Source organism: Protomyctophum parallelum (genome assembly GCF_964188405.1).
Source record: "Protomyctophum parallelum genome assembly, chromosome: 23".
Lineage (NCBI taxonomy): Eukaryota > Metazoa > Chordata > Actinopteri > Myctophiformes > Myctophidae > Protomyctophum > Protomyctophum parallelum.
This window is the reverse complement of record NC_139715.1, coordinates 27,583,697-27,606,577: the sequence shown is the minus strand read 5'-3', so window position 1 is coordinate 27,606,577 and position 22,881 is coordinate 27,583,697. Positions and strand designations below refer to the sequence as shown.

The window sequence follows — 22,881 nt, the reverse complement described above, 5'->3', positions numbered from 1 at the left end:
AATTACATTGTTTTCAGCGAGGGCGGCGCAAATATCAGCAATTTTAGGCATCTGTCCAACATAAGTGGTTTAAAGTGTTATACAGTGACAACTAAAGTATCTGTAATTACTTTCACAAGAAACAAAATACAATACTGACCAGTGACCACTTGCCTGCTTGCACATGAATGGTCAGTCCTTCTTGAAAACCTTTTTGTTGTTCTCTTCTACTCTATTCTACTTTTCTTTATGTATTTTACTTTACTTTATATAATTTATTATAGTTTACTAATTTACTTTCTTTCTTCCAAATCCTTCTGCACAGAGAGCTGAGAGCTCTTCCTCATTGTAATGAGACTTCTGCCCCTCTCTCACTCGAGTCACAGCAGGTGTGACCAACAAACTTGATTACCAAAAGCACAGACGCAACAAAGACACATGGAAACCTACTACGACACATAGAACACACTTAGAGCGCCCCCAAGGGGACGAATACAGAAAGTTACGCATGCACCTCTTGGTAAGATTAGATGTACAGTATCTCAAGTCAAGGTCGTCAAAGAAATGCCCTTAAAACAAAGCTCCAGCCTCCAGACATCCCAAAACAAACTGGTCAGGCTACTACTTGGCCTTACTCCCAGAATCTACCTCACCCTGCTCATTTTTATAGATGAATGGCTTATAGGGTTGACGACAGAATACAGCAACTTGCAATGGGCCTGGTCTACAACATTAGCGATACACTCATGTACTAGGCCTTCTTCACAACACCAGAGGGAGTTCCACAAACCACGTTCAACCCAGATTCGGCTCAAACAAGGGATTAAACTAATTTTGCTCTATGCCACTAAAATGTGGAACGTCCTACCAAATCCCAATGGAAATTAAATTTTCCCAGTCTTTGAACATTTTAAAAAATATGTTGGAAAAAGTGGCTGATGGGCAAGTTAGTATAGTGCTGTATTTATCTATTTACATCTATTTATTGTCTTTTGTTTATTGATCTATGATGGCCGGTTGTAAATGTATTGTAATGTTAGTACACATGTTCTTCTTATCATATCATGTGCTGTAACTATTTATTTATTTGGATCACAATGGAATTTATCTATTTATATCTATTTATTGTTTTTTGTTTATTGATCTATGATGGCCGATTGTAAATGTCATTAGTATTGTAATGTTAGTACACATGTTCTTCTTATCATATGCTGTAACTATGTATTTATTTGGATCACAATGGAATTAAGTCCTCTGACTTTTTGTGCAATCCTGATAATTCTGTACTGCTCTTCTATGAATTGTATCATGAATGAATATATCAAATAAATCAAATCAAATCAAAAATCCCTAGACTCCTTCAAAACAGCTAGCTCTCAAAGAGCACATATATACATGCGGCCTGCAATTCGAAACTGGCCCTTGTAAAAAAGGCACCCCCACCCTATATGTTTCTAGAAGTGTGTATGTCTTTAAATGTTCTGATAAATTGAAAATAGAAGACACTAATGTAGTGCTTTTTTCTGGTTTTATCCTCTTTAGCAGATTTTGCTGTACTTTTGTTGAACTTTACCCATTCTACAAACTGAATAAAATGTTCAATCAATCAATTAAACTATATTTCCATCAGAGTCATATAGATCAGTGGTTCCCAAAGAGGGGGTACGTGGACCCCTAGGAGTCCTTGGGGAGTTCCAGGGGGTCTCCAGCTAAATTATAGTTATAGGAACCAAATGGACCCTGTCTGTAACTCAGACAAAATGGAACCATTTGGTTCCATTTGTACACTCTCATCATAGTTAAATTAAGTTTGATTTTACAATGTATTGGGGTCCCAGAGATAGAAATGCCAATAAATAGGGGGTCGTATAGCCTAATCCAGGTCAAGGCCCTTGACCTGTCAAGCTGTAAAAGTCTCCTCTTCCTTGGCACATATTTTCAAATGGGGGTCTGCAGGCTAATTAGTATAATTTTGGGGGTCCTTGACTTGACATGAAAAAAGTTTGGGAATCACTGGTATAGAAGCTAGATCTCTGATCTCCACCATTGCGGCTCGGCCCCCGTCGTTCATCCCCGGCCAGCGCTCGGCTCCTCCCCGTACGTCGTGCATCTCCGCCGGCACTCGGGCCCCGGCGCTCGGGGAGCAAGCCCAGCCAGATCAGGGCAGGCTCGGCTGATGATTTTGTCGTCGACGTCTATCCCTCCTCGTCCTCCTCTCCGTGTTGTTGTTCTCGGTGACGCGACGGAGGTGTAGCCTGACGCGGTCTCTTACGTGTCGGCCTGAATAAAAGTGGAGCTCCGGAGGAGACCCGGCCGGGAGTGACGAAGCGAGTCCGTGTCGGTAAGAGGATACACGCCATCGTCCCATCCCCATGTTTTTTTTTGCTAAAAGAGAAAGCTGATCGCAATGAGTTGGTAGAAGACTAGCACAAACATATCCAGCACAAAGAAGCTATCATGGCGGCCCCGGTGTTGCAGACAACACACATAAATGAGTCAGTGGGTCTTTGCAACGAGACTGAGAAAAATGGAATTATAATAAATAATATGGGAGTTGAAACGTATTCCTTTGCCCCTTAATTAAAAACAAATATGAATCGTAAACTGAAAGACATTATGTACTTGTTTTGGTAGCTTTATTATAACTCTTGTAAACTTTTTTTTTTTTGGGAAACATATTCAAACGTCAACCTGCTGCCCGGGCAGTGAAAGTGGGTCTTCTCCTGTTATAGTTTTTTTATGTGCATTTACGGGGGAAATAGCAGATCTACAAGCCCACAGCGCGTCCCGTCCGCGATGCGCCGCGAGCTTGTAGATCTGCTATTTTCACGGCGCCGTGCTGTCGTACGACGAAGTATAGTATCCAGACATTTCCCTCCATGCGTTTATACTTCGTGATACGACCGTGTCGATCGCAAAAAAAGTAAAGAAAACCCATTGTATATCTGGTAACCTTTTTTATTTTTTAATAAAAGCTTTCAATGAAATGCAATGTCCTCCTCGACACTTAATTGTTTCAGTTGCCAACTATAGGCTCCTTCTGTTGTTTATTTACACATATCGTCGTCCTACCCCCAGTTAAAAGTATTACGTCATTCGACAGACATTTTTTTCCATTTGAAAAATACGTCATGTTATTCGTTTTAGTATTTGTCATCTGTAGTTTATAATATAAACGACAACACACACACAGACCGCGTTGACATGATACATTCACCATGAATAAAGTGTTTTGTATGTTTTGTCCGAGTTAAATAAACGTTATTTCTAAATGTGCATGTTTGTGTGCCGTGCCGTACCGTACCCCCCTACTGCTAAGCTAACTAGCCTCAGTTTGTTAGCGTCCCTGGAATGTATTGATTTAGTTAGCCGTAGCTTCTCTTGCTTGCTGCTGCAGTGGTTCCCAAAGTGGGGTCCGGGGGACCCCCAGGGGTCCTTGAGGGAGTTCCAAGGGGTCCCCAGCTAAATGATAGTTTGGAACTAAATGGACCCCTATCATAGGGGTCCATTTAGTTACAAACTATCATAGGGGTCCATTTAGTTCCAAACTATCATTTAGCTTATGCTTGTTACAGTCAGAGTTACTTACAGACCCAGTAACTCTGACTGTAACAAGCATTTGTAGTTTTGTACACTCAGAGTTAAACTAACTGCGATATAAATTGGGGTCTCAGAGATAGAAATGCCATTAAATGGGCTAATAATAATAATAAGCATGTCAAACTGGGGGTCTGGCATTTATTTTCAAATGGGGGGTCCGCGGCCTAATACATATCGATGTGGGGGTCCTTGACATGAACACGTTTGGGAACCACTGTCCTACTGTAGGCTACTGTGTAGATTTCGCTATCATCCGTTGTAGCTAGCATGCTGTGCTACTTGGCAGTGGCAGTAGCATGCATTCCTACTGTACATGGCATGGAGTTGGCTTGTCATAGCTGGCTTTCGCTTGCTGCTGTAGCAGACCTACTGTACGGATTTAGTGTGACTTATATAGCATTAGCATGCATGCTTGTCATAGTTAGCATTAACTTGCTGCTGTGGCCAGAATAAGTTCTAAACAAGCTCAAAGATTTCAAAAGCTGCATAATAAATATTTAGTCTTTTTAAAGATCATTGCGAGTCATTTTGTCTTGAATCTTTGCTTGATTTGGCTACTGTTAAGGTAGCATTTAGCTCTTCTCTCAGAAATGGTCTGATACTAAGCCATAATACTTTATAAATGGGCTATTGTTGTTAGCTTGTTGAGCAAAGCCACACCCTCCTATTATTTTGTAGACACAGGGGGCTTGGTGCTTTAACCATTAATACAAGTTCATGCTGCTTTAATGCAATGGTTGTCAGATAGGGGCCGTGGCCCCCTATCTAAATATATGTTGTGACCCATACAAGATTGGTGTTGTTAAAAATATCTATATATTTTTAAATGGATCAACAAGCTCACAGCATGTCGCATCGTGAGCTTTTATACCGGCTATTTTCTGGTGTATAGCTATGGTAAACAGGTTTTGTTTTTTGCTGGGGACCCACACTGGAACCCTGGGACCCCTCACACGGGTCCCTGGGGGATCCCCACGTTTACAATCACTGATTGAATAACTTCGCCTCACCAGGCTTTCCACCTCGGAGGAAAGCCTGGTCTCTGTTAAAAAAGTGCTGTGTGAACCGGTCTGGAGCAGATGATGATATCGTTACGTCATGTTGTAGTATTGTTTTGAAGTCATCAGGCAGGAACAATCAAACGGAACTTCCTGTTCCCTCACAACGGGAGAATAACAATAAAAGCTCTCGTAGCCTGTTGCTACGAACTTCCGATTGAATGTTCCTGCCTGACGACTACAAAACAATACTACAACATGACGTAGCGATATCATCCGCTCCCGACCGGATCATAAACCTGAAATGGAATGCTGCCCAGGCTACTGATGGAATGCGTGTTCACAATTCTATAAGCACACACACTTATTACAAAGTGTCCTATACTCTTTCTAGATATTTAAATGACCATGGAGGCGGGTGCCGAAGCCCAACAAAATAGTGAAGAGGTGGTCTCTGAGTCTGACGCCCAGCAGATTGCCACACAGATTGCACAGGTACACACTTGTTGCATTTACATATTTATAACCTAAACAAATTCCAACGAGGAACGCAAATATTGTGAGAGCAGTGGCTGCCAACGAGGAGCACCAAATATTGTGAGAGCAGAAGCTGCCAGGCCCAAATTATATGTCTGTGGAATACCTAGGAATGGCTTTCTTGAGGTTGTGGTAAAAAAGTGTCATCATAGCGCCTGGCGGCTTAAAAGCGTTAATTCCGCTGGTGTCATGAGAGGGTTGAAAATCCACCGCCTTTCGTAAATGCATATATGTTTTCCCAAAATGAAATTTCCATTAAAGTAAATCAACACTTACTACACATTGTGTTCGTGGAGTGTGTAATTAACTGTGTTTGGTTATAGGTGTCTATGGCAGCAGCTCAGATGTCCTCTAGTGGACCAACAGTTACCCTGGTGCAGCTGCCCAATGGGCAAACCGTCCAGGTGCATGGTGTAATCCAGGCCGCACAACCATCAGTCATCCAGTCCCCACAAGTCCAGACTGTACAGGTGCGGGAGGACAAAAATATATAGTATATTATTATTCGGGGGAACCTACAGGTGCTGGAAAGTGTTCATATCAGCACATTTTTTAGTTTAATTGTTGTGACAACTGACAAGCTGTTAGAAAACATAGAGTGTAGGTTAGGTGTTTTTTTCTCCGAAAACTAGTGGGGGTGTGGGGCATCTGGATGGTACAGGAAATGTTTTTGAATTTGAAAACCTGGCTGGACAAACTCTTGTTGGGTGAATGCTCAGCATTAAAACCTACGTATTATGTCTCCAAGCTAGACATGACATGATGTTGTGGTTTTTTCATTGACCTTGTGCAGATTTCGACTGTTGGTGAGAGTGACGACTCCCAGGAGTCTGTGGACAGTGTGACTGACTGTCAGAAAAGGAGGGAGATCCTGTCCCGACGCCCCTCGTACAGGTACATTTTTTCAATCTGAATTTCAATGACAATAGTAGCTTTACGCGAGATAATAAACGAGGATGCTATTTGTGTTGGTTTACTTTCCACCTTACAGGAAGATCCTGAACGACCTATCATCGGACGCCCCGGCAGTACCTCGTATCGAGGAGGAGAAGTCTGAGGACGATTCGGCCCCTGCCATCACTACAGTCACCATGCCTACGCCCATCTACCAGACAAGCAGTGGCCAGTACAGTAAGTGACCCAGCCAAACTCCACTCTGTCAGACTGGTTCCTCAGTTTCACAACAGAAATCAAAATGTCACAAGTAACGTTTGGCGGGTGGCCGCAGTGGCTTCGCAAATAAAATATATTGTGTATATAGATAGGAATGCAAAGTATCTACTTTTTAAGTGTCTACTTTTTTCAAATGTTTTTCCCATGTTATCTACTGTGTTATTTTAACTGTATAGTTTTGAGTTAGCATTTTCTTTCATCGTTTTTTAAATGACGGATATGTCTCATTTTGAACAAAACCTTTAAATTCCAGCAAAGAAATCGGCTTTGTCATTTCTTTTCATTCTTTTTTTGTTGTCCTGTTGCAGTTGCCATAACCCAGGGTGGAGCCATCCAACTGTCCGGTAATGGTACAGACGGCCTTCAGGCATTGACCATGACCAACGCTGCTGGGGCACAGCCTGGCACCACTATCCTGCAGTACGCTCAGACCAGTGACGGGCAGCAAATACTGGTACCCAGCAACCAAGTTGTTGTACAAGGTGGGGAGGGGAGTACTCTTTTTCTATGATATACTGTCACTACAACACTGCAAAAGATAAAGCTTAAAACAGATTATCTACCCTTTAAAAGGGGTTGTAAAACTTTTGCACAGACTCAGAGACTGGAGAAAATTATAATAATTTATATTTCATGGATAATTATGTGCAGGCTAAAAGTGTTTCCCAGTCCCATCGTCCAGAGAGAGGATTGCACTGTCAAATATAATACAGGCCATTAGATAGGATTTTATTGGTAGCGGAGAGTCAACAATGCTTGCGAGAGGTCATTTGCACTCTCCTTTTACATCAACTTTGTAAATTGACCTAGAAAATTAGGAGGAAAGATGCATAGTGAAATTGACTGGAGGGGGAGTTCAACTTGCCTGTTGTTTGTTTCCTTCCCATAGCGGCGTCTGGAGATGTCCAGGCGTACCAGATCCGTGCGGCTCCCTCAAACACCACCATGACCATGGCTCAGTCCCCGGGATTGCCCACAGGAGGTGGTACAGAGGAGGTGACGCGAAAAAGGGAGGTGCGCCTCATGAAAAACAGGTGTGTATGCAATAAAACTAGAGGTTGACACACTTACAACGTTGGTATAATATGCGCTGTTGAATACTGGTCACTAACATAGGGTGGCAAAAATGTAATTACGTCACTTGTTAGGGCCGATTCATACTCCTATTTTAGAGCCGAATAAAAGTCGGTTCGGCTCTGTAGAGCCTACAATGTGACGTCATTTGAGGTCCGGGGGGGGGGGGGGGTACCGTCCTAAAGTCGGCTCTTCGGTGCTACTGAAAATTTCTGACGAGCCGAAATCATTTCGGCACTACAGCGCCGAAACAGCGGTAAAATAGAGTATATATAGAGTACGAAGCGGCCCTTAGACTGTTTGTATGTTTGGTGAAGTGAAATTATAGGAGTCATTTCATAATGTCAACAGAAATACACAAGACAGGGTCTTTTTTGCCACACTAGTATTGTTCTCCCTACATTTGAACTAGAATTAGAACATTTGGAAATCTGAATCATCTGAAAAGTGTCCCTTTGAAACTCGCAATCTCATCATGTGTCCAGGAGAAAGTTTGTCCAATTATCTTATATATATTTTTTGTCACACAGGGAAGCTGCCCGCGAGTGCCGCAGGAAGAAGAAAGAATACGTCAAGTGTCTTGAGAACCGCGTGGCCGTGCTGGAGAACCAGAACAAAACACTCATCGAAGAACTGAAAGCCCTCAAAGACTTGTACTGCCACAAATCAGAATAAAAAAGGCCACCCACCGCCTGCCTGGCCCCCATGTACAGAGACTCAGAACAGAGCATAACGTACGCAACTCTCCCTTTTTCTACTGTTTTTTTTTGGTTTGGTTTCTTTTTAAATATACAAGACTAAGTCTAAGTCTTATAACCAGGAATAGAGGAAAAAGACAAGATTGCCCCATGTGAATAATTTGAAACCCTCTGTTGATCATCATTGGCACAGCGGCGTGAAGAACCATCGAGGAGTAAGGGAATTCTTCGCCTAAACCATGGTTCTTGTGAGGAGGTGACGTGAGCCTGAGGTAGGAGCTGAATTGAATTAACTCCACCACTAGGTGTCACTGGTGCCTGAGAACATTATGGCAACATCACCAGCAATGGCGAACCTTATTTCTCACCACCCATCGCTCACAAAAAAAGTTTGGCCTCCCCAAGACTCTAGATCATTTTTGTGAGGTTGTAATTGTAACTGCGCTATTGCATTAACGCCTGTTACCTACTAACACTTTGAACTATAGATCGGCTGTGTCTCAGATGTTTTATCTTTCTGAGCTATGTTTGGTTTGTAATGCGCTTTCTGCTTGCATAATGCCATTTCGGCTCTTTTACGTTTTTTTTTAATTTAATATTTACCAGCCTTGATAAGATGAGAACAAAAAAAAAAGCTAAATATTATGTTTCGGTGGAAAGTTTTTCTTAATGTAGCTTTAAACATGTTTAATGGCAGGTGTTTAGAGCTAACACAATTGTGGATTTGATCCACTATGAACCATACGAAATGTTGGGCTCTGGCTTGCACACATTTTTGTTTTTAATTTTATATTTTTGACTGGAGGGGTATCTTGAATTATGCTTTTGGACTGTGTGACATCAAGGGTTGGGTTCTCAGATGCATTTTTTTTCCCATTCAGCCTTTAGTCTTTGTACACAATGAAAAGTTAACCCATCAGCCACATAGTGGCTAATCAAAAATTGGGGACAAACCATTGCTGAAAATGTGCATTATGCACAAAATTATGCATTGCTGCCTTTTGTGAAAGGCAGAGGTAACACAGAAAATTACTTTTGTGATTGTATTGTTCTGAAGCTGAACGCTGCAGTGCAAAGTCAGTAATGGAATGCTGTGGCAACCTGGAAAGATTACTATCCTAATTATGACTTACATTTATGCAGTGACACATGCACTTTCATGGCATGCCATATACAATCTTAGTTCATTTCATCCCGATTGGACGGCTTCATCTCATGCACCCATGGCAAGATGAGTAGTCTTTAAAGCTCGAAAAAAGGGTAGTCTCCTTGTATGCGCATTTCGGCTGTATACTGTTGTCGGACCCGCCACAGATTTACACTTCGATTTTATGTAGGTAATTTGGGGGAATTGGGAATTACGCAATATCTGTTAACTTCCTAAGCCATCACTATGCATTTGATAAAGCTGTTCAAATGGTTTAGAAGTGCAAGAATTGTGAAAACTTGCCAATACTTTGTTACAGACTTCCAGTACATCTATAAGATACTCTGGAAGTAGTTCTGTAGAATAAAGTGCTGCCGGTAGTTTAATGGTTTTGAATGGCCACCTGACTTGACAGCAGTTAAGATGGATATACATGTAGTTCTGTCCATGACTTAATTACAGAATGCCATATTGTATTATTTTTTTATTATATAATGTCATAGTAGCCTTTAAAAGAAAACTGAAAAACGTTGCAATTTTCATTTGTTTTGTATTCATTGTATCTCTAAATGTCGGCACCACCTTGTATGACAAGAGCAAATCATATTAGAGCTATCTCTATAAATATTAATTTTTTTGGCAGCTGTTAATAAATGTGATTCTGGTAATCTTTGTCAGAATATATATATTTTTTAAAGCACTGAGGTATTGCCTCTGCATTAGGGCTGGGCAATATGGGCATTTTTTTTAAACTATTTTTAATAACATTTTAAAATATTTCAACTAGCCACTCTACATCTACATGTGAGCTTGTAGATCAGCTATTTGAACTATTTTACAAAATGTTTTTGCGTTTTCTGCTCTGGTAAATAGCCTATTTTAAAGAAATCTGTTATGTCTAGTTTGTCATGTTTTTGGCATAATTCAGAACTAAATGTTTCACGTTTCAATTCAAATTGTCCAATGTGTGGCCCTTAGCATACTTTAATGAAGTCCCCTGGGAAAGAAATGTTGACCACCTTTGCCATAGAGTCGGTTAGAAAAATAGTCTGTTTTTAAAGGTTTTCCAAACAGTCCTCAAAGATCCCTCCTGGAAGGCAGCTTCATGGCTTTGTAGATGTGAATGTCCCTCTGGCTCTCATAGTAGACCTCCTCGACTCCGAAGTGCCGCCTTAGCATGTCCAGGAACTTTGTGTCCCGTTCGTAGCGGATCTTGCACGCCAGCAGCACCACAGAGGTGTCCGAGCACAGGTGCTGCATTGTGCGCAGCAATGCCGTGAAGGTGTCCTCCAGGTAGACGATATCTGCCCCCAGCACCAGATCGAACCCCTCGACCGGGTACCGCGCCAGATCCTGGCCCCACGTCAGTTCGGACACCACCACTGATCCATGGCGATCTGGGGGCACGTTTGCCTTCACGTTGGCGCTGAGGAACTCCAGGGCAGGTCCCCGATCAGTGATGGTCACGTTGGCACCTGAAAGGGAGGGACGTATGCAACTTACATGCCTTCGTGGTGCAAAGGATGAGACAGACATATACTGTACATACATGTGCATATATAATTCACATCACAGACTGACGATGCATGTGTGGTGATAGTTTGTACATTATACGTACATAGGCCTATATCAGTGATAATTATGTCGATAAAACGATGATGCAAAATGTTCCTTGACCAACGTTTTTCACTGACTAAATAAAAACAGTTACATAACATAACTAAATATAGTGACAATTGTGTCAGCAAATAAAAACTAGACAAAAATGTTAAGGATGGACCAGTATAGAAGAGATCCAGCAGAACTAAGACATGTCATTTTATGCTTGGTCGTGTGCAGAAAAATAGTCAATCTACAAGCTAAATCTGCTTACTACAGATTTATCTTTAACCCTGCAGGATTAAACAAACAAATCTATCTACAGCAAAGTGATGTATACATTAACAGGTTTATCCTCTCTGACTGAGAGGCGAGATAAGCATTGGCACCTATTTTATTGCTGGGATGCTCTCTGACTATATCTGTTGAACAATAGCACGTATCAGACCCGCTCTAGTGATTTTTTAAGGCTCAAGGTTCCTCAGGCTCAGACAGAGTTGGGCAAGACAGCTTTTTCTGTCAATGGCCCAACCTCGTGGAATGAACTTCAAAACTCCTTAAAACTGAGCTCCCTGCCATCCTTCGGTCAGTTCAAAGGAATGCTCCAGAACATTTTTCACCGTGATTGCTCCTGCTTCAATTGATTTATTTTACTGGTTGTTCTGCATTTAAGTTCCTGATTTATAATGTTGTGTTGATGTATTGTTTTGACTGTATTTGTGAATTGTAACCTCGGCTACATTGAAAATGAGGGCTTGCCCTCAACTGTATTTCTGAGTATAATGTATAAAGGTGATGATGATGATGATGATGATGATGATTTATTTACCCAGCAGAGCTGCCACAATGCCCACCAGTCCGGTGCCAGCTCCAAGTTCAATGGCCGTCTTACCCTTGATCTGGATCTGCCCCAGCTCAAGGTACATACACATAACGACTGCCTGGTGAAGGTAAAACATGACACACGATTAATGCACGAAATTAATCAAATTAACCCAAACAAGCCTTCAATAGCGTTAGTAGTACTATAACTGCATAGTGCTTAATTCTTAAATGTACCGATAGAGGTGCAGGGGAACCTGAGATTGTTTTGTTTTGTTGTCTATATACCACTGTCTATGTAACACTGAGGAGTTTACAGTGCAGAATGCAGATTGGAGTTCCAGATAAATGCTATTACCGGTAAATGAGGTGTCAGTGCCCTCAAACATTTTCAAGTTCAAAGGTTATTTTTCAAGGGACCCCCAGAGTTGAATATTTGTGTTTGTGTTAAAAGAAGAAAATAGAAAGGAAAAACAAAATGATTGCGGATGTACATGCTATTTCTGAATAGCCAACATAGAAATGATTGTGAAGCTATATTACTTTTGCTGGGGATCCCCTGGAACCCTGGCGGTCCCCTCCCGGGACCCCACTTTCAGAACAAATGCTATAATAATTCAGATCAAACTGGGGGTTCTCGAAATTAGAAAAGGTTGAGAGATGAGATGAGAACCTATGATTGAGAACCACAGAATAATCCTCCTTCCATCCATTTGCTGTGTTGATGGGTGCTGTTGCGGTGACACTCACCGCATCCCAGACCACTGCTGCCACCCCGTGCTTCTTCCAGTCCTGGGCGAGGCTGATGTTCTGGTTGACGAAATTAAACTGCGCGGATGAATTGTGCAGTTTGGACAGTGCAGGGACGGCGTGTTCAACGTATGGAACCAAAGCCATACTGTAAACAGTCACGGATTGATACCATCTGCTGCCTGCAGCAATGTTGAAAATACTACTACAGCTACAGTAATAACACCGTCTACAGACAGACACGGGCTGCAACACGTGACACGGTCACGTGACGTACGACCAACCAATGGCAAGACTCATCATTATCAGGGCAATAATTTGGACCATACAACCACTTGTCCATTTCAATGAGGTGGCTGGTGGTTTATACGAAATCCTTAGTTCACTCCTTAGCCTCATAATAATATAATAAATATAATAATTTATATTATTAGATAATAATAATAATAATTATTATTATTATATAGTATTAGGGCTGTCAAACGATTACATTAAGATTTTTTTTACATTACACTATACATTTTTAATTCTTAAAAAACATATGGAATGAATTCTGTACTGGCAATGGAGTGTGTCTTGAATGTACAGGGTTTGATGAGGCCAGATAAAAATATTGAATGTCAGAACAGGTCAGCTCCATATATGGAGATCTAAGAGTGGCAGCGGGGGCAGTGTCTTGAGTGTACAGGGTAGGGGTGGGCCTTAATTTTTGGCCTGTTGAGAACTCTACTAATAACTTTGGGTCGGGCAGGTCAGCTCCATATATGGAGATCTTAGGTTTGAGGTCAGATGTAGAGTTGCTGGCTGGCTCGGCTCCATATATGGAGATCTATCCAGTCTTCTCCATGTATGGCTATCCAGGGTTTGATGAGGTCAGTGTCGTGATCTTATATCATATATGGAGACGGCCATATATGGTGGTGTGACGTGTCACGAGGCGTGATGTCATGAGGTGTGACCATATATGGAGGCGTGACATGAGGCACTCACTGACTGTATGACGGGAAAAACATACAGTAAGGGGGAAAGGGGACGGGGGGGTATTCAGATTTTACGGGGGCCAGTTTCGAATTACAGCCGTCCGTAAGTATCTTTTGAGAGCGGTTTTGAAGGAGTCAAGGGATTTGCATGTCCTAATGGCTGTTGGTAGGGTGTTCCACATTTTGGTGGCATGGGAGCGAAAATAATTTAGTTCCTTGTTTGTGCCGAATCTGGGTTGAAAATGGTTTGTTGAACTCCCTCTGGTGTTTCCCAACTTCCCAGTTAATAAAAATGACATACTTATGCTGGAATAATGCAGAGCAAATAGCAAGCAAACGTACATCTCAGATCATACAGAACCTTAAAGTCAAATCATTTGGTACAAACAGATTAACTTTTGCTTTATTAAAATCAACAGACATCATTCAGGACTGATTTAAGGCCAAGATACACAGACAGCAATCTATCAATGATATTATGTTAATAGACAAAGATCAATCAATCAGATGTACAGTAAACAAGATATTTTATCAGAATTTATGTTGCAACAAATACTAGACAGTTAGCCTATGGCTTGTGTCACTCAGTGTAGTTTAGTGCTAAATCACGGTGTGTGGGTTAATGGGAATGCTAAGAAAGTCCTCAACTACATGATGTCGCATCTCCTAAACATTTATGATCAATTGCGTTTGACAGCCTATTACGTTATCCTCATGCATTTGATTTGGGTCATCATTGCCCACTACCCATCACTGCTCAAGACAATACTAAACAAACTCCTTTGCCTGAAAATATTGCCCATATAAATGTTGTACAACGGGCAGCATGAAGCCGTTTAAAATGTGGGTACATTAATACATTTCGAGGCAATAGAAATGGGCATTTTAACTTGCAAATCAAATATAGCTGTTAATACAAACCTCACCAAACACTTGCTGCTATTGGTATTGAATTGATACCTGACAAGATGCACCATTTCAGAGACATCACAAACTAAGTTTTACTTACAGAATATATACCTATACAGTCCCCTGAAACACTCAGAACTGTGAACTATTTTGAAAATCTTAGGATCTTAGGATCACAAATAACAAAGAAAGTGTCAGAGGAGTGGATGTAGAGGGCAAACAATTTCCTAAATTGTGCAAACAATATTTTCCACACTCATTTCTCTTTTGGTCAAGTGAAGTGAAATTAAGCTACTTTGCAGTGTGTGTCCCTTTATAGTGTATAAGTTTTAACAACACAAATCTAAATGCACTTTAAGAATGATTCTATATACAGCTTTTGTCCTCACACGTATCAATATGTGCCATGGACAATGAAAGGAGAAATTAGGTCAAATGTCCACCAAATATGGCGTAAATTTGTGGCAACACGAACATTAAATGCCATTGACAATGAAAGCTAAATTTACGTCATATGTAGACGAGGAAATCGGCTAACCAATCACATAAATTCTGTTCATGAGATGTATAATGCTAAGAGCGCCCATCAACATGGGTGTGATTATTTTAGAGTTCACTGTCCTTTACAGCTCAAATGCAGAAAGTGTGTGTGTGTGTGTGCGCGCGCTCGCGCGTGCATGTGTTGGAGGGTGGGGGTGAAGAAAGGTAGAAATAACAGAGGATCTTTTAAATTTGGTCAGTTAAGCAAATTACTATGAAAATATTGGCAGCTTGGATCTGAGTTAAATAAACTGATTAGAAAAAACGTACTGAAGTAAAAGGTGGTCTTCAAGTTCCTCCTTTTGAATTGAGACGGATTCTTGGATTGGTCACAGTAGGAAAGCTTCACTCTCCAGCATGGATACACCGATGAGTTTTTAATGTTCTATACTGAGTAAAAAACTTTCCACATTTATCACACCCAAAAGGCTTCTCTCCAGTGTGAATACTCTTGTGTGTCCACAGGGCAGACCTTTGAGTGAACGTTGTCCCACATTCATCACAGCTGTAAGGCCTCTCTCCAGTGTGCATTCTCTTGTGTTTCTTCAGGGTAGACATTTCAGCAAAGCTTTTCCCACATTCATCACAGCTGTAAGGCCTCTCTCCAGTGTGTATTTTCTTGTGCGTCTTCAGGGTAGACATTAAAGCAAAGCTTTTCCCACATTGGTCACAGCTGTAAGGCCTCTCTCCAGTGTGCATTCTCTTGTGTCTCCTCAGGGTAGACTTGTCAGCAAAGCTATTCCCACATTGATCACAGCTGTAAGGCCTCTCTCCAGTGTGCATTCTCTTGTGTTTCTTCAGGGTAGACAAATCAGCGAAGCTTTTCCCACATTGATCACAGCTGTAAGGCCTCTCTCCAGTGTGCATTCTCTTGTGTTTCTTCAGGGTAGACAATACAGCGAAGCTTTTCCTACATTGGTCACAGCTGTAAGGCCTCTCTCCAGTGTGCATTCTCTTGTGTGTCTGCAGGGTAGACATTTGAGTGAACTTTGTCCCACATTGGTCACAGCTGTAAGGCCTCTCTCCAGTGTGCATTCTCTTGTGTCTCTTCAGGCTAGACATTAAAGCAAAGCTTTTCCCACATTGATCACAGCTGTAAGGCCTCTCTCCAGTGTGCATTCTCTTGTGTCTCTTCAGGTTAGACAATACAGTGAAGCTTTCCCCACATTGGTCACAGCTGTAAGGCCTCTCTCCAGTGTGAATTATCTTGTGTGACTTGAGGTGAGACAGTTGAGTGAACTTTGACCCACATTGATCACAGCTGTAAGGCCTCTCTCCAGTGTGAATTATCTTGTGTGACTTGAGTTGAGACAGTTGAGTGAACTTTGACCCACATTGATCACAGCTGTAAGGCCTCTCTCCAGTGTGAATTCTCTTGTGTTTCTTCAGGGTAGACATTTCAGCGAAGCTTTTCCCACATTGGTCACAGCTGTAAGGCCTCTCTCCAGTGTGAATTATCTTGTGTGACTTGAGGTGAGACAGTTGAGTGAACTTTGACCCACATTGATCACAGCTGTAAGGCCTCTCTCCAGTGTGAATTCTCTTGTGTGACTTGAGTTGAGACAGTTGAGTGAACTTTGACCCACATTGATCACAGCTGTAAGGCCTCTCTCCAGTGTGAATTCTCTTGTGTGTTTTCAGGCTAGACATTAAAGCAAAGCTTTTCCCACATTGATCACAGCTGTAAGGCCTCTCTCCAGTGTGAATTATCTTGTGTGTCTTCAGGTTAGACAACACAGTGAAGCTTTCCCCACATTGATCACAGCTGTAAGGCCTCTCTCCAGTGTGCGTTCTCTTGTGTCTCTTCAGGCTAGACATTAAAGCAAAGCTTTTCCCACATTGATCACAGCTGTAAGGCCTCTCTCCAGTGTGCATTCTCTTGTGTGTCTTCAGGTTAGACATTAAAGCAAAGCTTTTCCCACATTGATCACAGCTGTAAGGCCTCTCTCCAGTGTGCATTCTCTTGTGTCTCTTCAGGTTAGACAATACAGTGAAGCTTTCCCCACATTGATCACAGCTGTAAGGCCTCTCTCCAGTGTGCATTATCTTGTGTCTCTTCAGGCTAGACAATAAAGCAAAGCTTTTCACACATTGATCACAGCTGTAAGGCCTCTCTCCAGTGTGCATTATCTTGTGTCTCTTCAGGTTAGACATTAAAGCAAAGCTTTTCCCACATTGATCACAGCTGTAAGGCCTCTCTCCAGTGTGCATTCTCTTGTGTCTCTTCAGGTTAGACATGTCAGCAAAGCTTTTCCCACATTGATCACAGCTGTAAGGCCTCTCTCCAGTGTGCATTCTCTTGTGTGTCTTCAGGGTAGACATGTCAGCAAAGCTTTTCCCACATTGGTCACAGCTGTAAGGCCTCTCTCCAGTGTGCATTCTCTTGTGTGTCTGCAGGTTAGACATTTGAGTGAACTTTGTCCCACATTGGTCACAGCTGTAAGGCCTCTCTCCAGTGTGCATTCTCTTGTGTGTCATGAGGTTAGACATTGTGGCGAACTTTGTCCCACATTGGTCACAGCTGTAAGGCCTCTCTCCAGTGTGCATTCTCTTGTGTTTCTCCAGGGTGAACATTACAGCAAAGCTTTTCCCACATTGGTCACAGCTGTAAGGCCTCGCCCCAGTGTGCATTATTTTGTGTCTCTTGAGGTGAGACATTGTGGCGAACGTTGTCCCACATTGGTCACAGCTGTAAGGCCTCTCTCCAGTGTGAATTATCTTGTGTTTCTTCAGGGTAGACATTTCAGCAAAGCTTCCCCCACATTGGTCACAGCTGTAAGGCCTCTCTCCAGTGTGAATTCTCTTGTGTTTCTTCAGGGTAGACATTTCAGCAAAGCTTTTCCCACATTGGTCACAGCTGTAAGGCCTCTCTCCAGTGTGAATTCTTTGGTGGATTTTGAGATCGTAAACTGAAGTGAAGCCTCTTCCACATTGGTCACAGCAGCGTCTTGGTTCAGGTAGGTCCTGGTCTGGACAGGTATCTGAGGTAGAAAACATAGATCTGATAAGAGCTGCATCAATCTGCATCAATCTGCCTTCAAGTTCAGACCCAACTTTATACACTTCACACTACTGTATATATTTAGTTGACCAGGGTCAAATCTTTTTTCCCTCTACGGCAAGTCTCTTGGCCAAAAATAGTCGATCTACAAGCTCAAATCGTGCGAGCATTGTGAGCTTGTAGATCTGCTGTTAGTCAAATGTTCACCCGTAGATAAACATGGTGCGGACCGAAACGGACCCGTGAATAAATGAAACCCCAGTGATGTAAATAGGTGTTCAATGTAATGGGTCCCGGGACCCAGAGGTGGTCTTTTAGATGGGTCCCAGGGACATTTTATGAGTCCTACTATAATTACATTACTGAGTACAGTATTGCATTCCAGGACCCCCGGAGGGTGACATGATTGAGTCTTTTCTCAATTTAGTGAGTCTAAGGATGCAGGATGCATCACTGAAACTCACATGTTTAATTTATCTAAAACTAAAAACAGGTGGTCATGTCATGTCAAAGTTGGGTCAAAGTCAAAGTCGTTTTCAGTTTGAGATAAATGCACGTAAATTAACCTGCACTAAATAATGTCTGAAATGGGACAGCGGAAAACCGGACTCGGTCCGAAATAATTTTAAACGGAGGATAATTAAAATGTATTAGACCCGGTCTGACCGTCTGGTATCGACCGGACCCGATGCTCAGTTAACGCCAAAATAACCTTGGTATTCAGATTAGCAATTGTTTGTCAGTCACTCGCACCGCCCCGAGAGTTTAATCACAGAGGAGTTGCGTTGTGTTGCAGACAGACTGAGAACATTTTCAAGTGCTCTACACAGATGATGTTCCAACTTGCATCTTCCCACTGTATTTTGGATGCGTTTCACCTTGCTAAAAAACATACTCCATTTGGGGCGGACCCATGCTACCCTCTAATCTACGTGGCAATTCGTAACGTGGTGCTAGACTTCACTTTCAAACATGTTTGTAACTTCAAACTCCATTTCTAATGATTATAAAAAATAAATATAAAAATAAATCACACCTGTGTGAACTGAGCGGTGCAACTATGCTGTTAATGTTATAGGTACTGTACTAACATAGCACTAGCCATAGATATAAAGAAAATAGATGCCTCATTGGCCGCTGCAGTTCGTTGGAGCGATGTGTGTTGAAGGAGGAGCGGGATAATTTACACTGGGGGAGGAAGTACGCTGGAAGTTGCCACTCAAGAGATTACTGGTCAATCACAGTGCATCTTTTTCAGGACTTATCAGACGCACGCTCATGCTTCTGCGGTGCTTCGCAAGGAATGTCGGGAAAGTTTTGCCCTCCCTTTAGCACATACGCTCCAGAGCCGGAAAGGGCGTCTACCTTAAGCAATCAAAATGTATTACTATTCTGAAATATCATCATGTTGTGATAAATGACGGATCGGGATAGAGTAGACCGACATACTCGCTGATACAGATAAAAGCATTTTAGGCAGTATCGGAAGCTATTTTTAATACCGGGACAACTCTACCAATAAACAGTGATCAATAGTTTTATCCATAGCTTTAATAGGAGAGTTGGTCCTCCACTTTCTCATGTCAAGGACCCCCAAGTTGAAACCCTGAAAACAGTGTGCTAGTACAGTAGGAACCCCAGAAGAGAATTGTGTTAAAGTGTACACATGTCACATGACATCCAAGGTGTTGTGCAGTAATCCACCACACAGCTTTGTCGCTTACCAAAAAGAACAGATCTACAGTAAATGCTAATAATTTTAACAGTGAAACATAGTTAAATGTTTACAGGTATGGTGTATGTGATTAGCTCCGTTAATTTTACAGTCTCAAGGGTCTATTTGGTTACTCTCCATCATTTAGCTGGGTCAGGGGACCACCTGGAACCCCCTCAATTGGGACCACTGGTTGAGAACCACTGTTCTACATCTATGATTAGTTATTAATTAAAAAAAACATGGCACTAAGGGAGAAAATTAATTGGGGAACCCTGCTATAGAGTTTGTTCAGTTAAATTAACAGGGGTCTCCTAGCTCTTCCCTCCATCTCTGTAATAGCTAGGCGGGAAATAGCTGTTTTCAATGCATGATAGTTCAGTTGGTGATACAAGTATGAAATTTGGCACAGATGTCCTTCATATGACCCTAATCGATAATCAACCTCGGGCCACGCAGAATTTCAATCTTTTCAAGGTGGCCCGTGAGTTTCAAAGATGGCTGCAACTGGACATACGTTTTGGACTATATCACTTTGCTGGGGCTGTAAATATTTTTATTTCCACTAATGTTGATGTAAGAGAATATGTTCTGGAGGTATTTCTACCAAGTATGATATAAAAAGTAACATTAGGTTCCAATATGGCGGCACATTTTCCAATATGGCTGCCAATAAACTGTATAAATGTACATCTGCTCATGGTTAATGCACAGTTGGTGATGCAAACATGACATTTGGCACAGATCACCTTTATGACACCCTAATTCATTATAAACCTTGAGCCATGCAGAATGCCTAAATTTTCAAGATGGCCGTCAGTTTTCAAAACCGCTGCAACTGGACCTACGTTTTGGACAATATCACTTTGCTGGGGCTGAATCTTTGATTTCCCCCTAATTTTGATATAAGAGAATATGTTCTGGAGGTATTTGTACCAGGTAAGATACAAAAATAACAATAAGTTCCAATATGGTGGCATGTTTTCCAATATGGCTGCCGATAAATTGCATAACTGTACTACTCATGGTTCGGCTCATGGTTAATCCACAGTTGGTGATACAAGCATGACATTTGGCACAGATCACCTTTATACCACCCTAATTAGTAATCAACCTCGGGCCATGCATAATTCCTCATTTTTTCAAGATGGCCGCCAGGTTTCTCCAGTTGAAATGGCTTCAACTGGGCCTACGTTTTGGACTATATCCTTTTGCTGAGACTGTAATTTTCTATTATTTCCCCCTCATTTTGATATAAGAGAATATGTTCTGGAGGTATTTCTACGAAGTACGATCAGAAATAACATTAGGTTCCAATATGGTGGCATGTTTTCCAATATGGCTGCCGATAAATTGCATGAATGTACATCCGCTCATGGATAATACACAGTTGGTGATACAAGCATGAAATATGGTACAGATCACCTTTATACCACACTAATTGGTAATCAACCTCGTGCCATGCAGAATCCCTCAATTTGTGAAGATGGCTGACAGGTTTACAAAAGCCCAAAAGCCCAATTGACAAGTTGTTATTGTGTTAATGCAGTACCAGGGCACACTGGTTGACACTATAGCTGTGATACTCAGCATGGGGTTCAATGCTAATACATTTTCTATAAGGTTTCCTAAATGCTGTTTAGCTTGCCCCAAATTAAAGTTAAACTGCTGCACCTGAATTGACAGGATGTGCCAGTGCGGGAGAGCCGAGCCAAGGAAGACAGGGCTTTTGTCTTTCGGAAGGTGTACAGGTGATCTTACTTGTTACTTGTGCAAGCAGAGCGTGCAAGTATTGTTATCAGTCAGGTGCTACAATGCGTATGTCCCTTAGCAGCATATGATATGACGGCATATGTTGGCAAAAAAGCAGACCGTGCAGTTATGTTTTCCGTCATGCTACGAAGCATATGTCCCATGACGTGATGAAGATATGTACGAATGTCCCTTGGCTTAGCAGACATATGCTGGCACGGGACATACGAAAGCAGACCGTGCAGGTATGTTTTCCGTCATGCTACGAAGCCTATGTCCCAGATATGTACCAATGCCAGGGTATAATTGGTTTACGATGGTGACGTAATGATGATATGTTTCAGTGTCGGGTGTATTAAAGGGACATACGCATCAAAGCACCAGAGTAACCACATTATACCACTAACCAACTCACAAATTACATATACATACATATAGACATATACATATACAGACATACAGTATGAGCATATGACGTGGTGAATATATGTATCAATGCCAGGGTATAATTGGTTATCGATGGTGACGTAACGATGACATGTTTCAGTGTCGGGTGGACTAAAGGTAATGCCCCTATGTATACATGTATGTAATCTGACACCACTGCCATAACAGGCATAAGTAATCATTACCATACTTCAAAATACTACTTTTTTTCATCCAAAAGCAAGGTACGTATCAAATAGCTAAAACCTAATAATTCAATATAGCAAATGTTCTTTCACAGAGAGGCTGAGATTTTAAAGTTTGTAGCGGTCTACAGTACTTGCACGCTCTGCTTGCGCACTAGTAGGCCATTTATGGCCTACTTGTGTGCAACAAGCAAGTAGGCACTCAACAGAGTGCAGTTCTAGTTAGAAATACCTCCAGAACATGTTATTTTATATCAAAATGAGGGGGAAATTAAAAATAAATTAAAATACAGTCCCAGCAAAAGGATATAATCCAAAACATATGCACAGTTGAAGCCATTACAACTGGTGAAAACTGGCGGCCATCTTGAAAAATGTAGGAATTATACGTGGCCCAAGGTTGATTATGAATTAAGGTGTCATAAAGGTGATCTGTGCCAAATTTCATGTTTGTATCACCAACTGTGCATTAACCATGAGCAGATGTACATTTATGCAGTTTATTGGCAGCCATATTGGAAAACATGCCACCATATTGAAACCTAACGTTATTTTGATCTTACTTGGTAGAAATACCTCCAGAACATATTCTCTTATATCAAAATAATGGTGAAATCAAAGATGTACAGCCCTAGCAAAGTGTTAATAGTCCAAAACGTATAGGTCCAATTGCAAACTGGCGGCCATCTTGAAAAATGCGTTGCCTAATGTTGATTATCAATTAGGGTGGTATAATGGTAATCTGTGCCAAAATTTATGCTTGTATCACCAACTGTGGATTAACCATGAGCAGATGTAAATTTATGCAATTTCTCAGCAGCCATATTGAAAAATATGCCACAATATTGGAACCTAATGTTATTGTTTTATCTCACTTGGTAGAAATACCTCCAGGACATATCTTATGCCAAAATTAGGGGAAATTGTAAGTTTTATAGGCCCCGCAAATTGGTGTAGTCCAAAACGTATAGGTCCA

At 41.6% G+C, this 22,881-nt stretch overlaps 2 protein-coding genes across 4 annotated transcripts; one reads left to right on the top strand and one right to left on the bottom strand.

Annotated features, from left to right (window-relative positions):
• The first annotated feature begins 2,204 nt into the window (after positions 1-2,204).
• Positions 2,205-9,744, top strand: LOC310854241 (cyclic AMP-responsive element-binding protein 1-like). 3 transcript variants are annotated; one of them, XM_083758811.1, is made up of 8 exons: positions 2,222-2,320; positions 4,972-5,072; positions 5,438-5,584; positions 5,908-6,008; positions 6,106-6,245; positions 6,596-6,769; positions 7,177-7,321; positions 7,892-9,744. In XM_083758811.1, the coding sequence occupies exons 2-8, from the start codon at positions 4,980-4,982 to the stop codon at positions 8,034-8,036; spliced, it is 945 nt and encodes a 314-aa protein (XP_083614937.1). In that variant the 5' UTR covers positions 2,222-2,320; positions 4,972-4,979; the 3' UTR covers positions 8,037-9,744. The 3 variants fall into 3 exon arrangements, with proteins under 3 accessions (XP_083614938.1, XP_083614939.1, XP_083614937.1); XM_083758812.1 differs by lacking the exon at positions 4,972-5,072 and having other exon boundaries at positions 2,205-2,320; XM_083758813.1 differs by lacking the exons at positions 4,972-5,072; positions 5,438-5,584 and having other exon boundaries at positions 2,219-2,320.
• Positions 9,745-10,040: 296 nt separating this feature from the next.
• mettl21a (methyltransferase 21A, HSPA lysine) lies at positions 10,041-12,580 on the bottom strand. Its single transcript, XM_083758814.1, has 3 exons — positions 12,378-12,580; positions 11,635-11,746; positions 10,041-10,681 (listed from the first exon to the last, which is right to left on the bottom strand). Exons 1-3 carry the CDS (start codon positions 12,522-12,524, stop codon positions 10,284-10,286), a joined length of 657 nt encoding a protein of 218 aa, XP_083614940.1. The 5' UTR covers positions 12,525-12,580; the 3' UTR covers positions 10,041-10,283.
• Between the last annotated feature and the right edge of the window lie 10,301 nt (positions 12,581-22,881).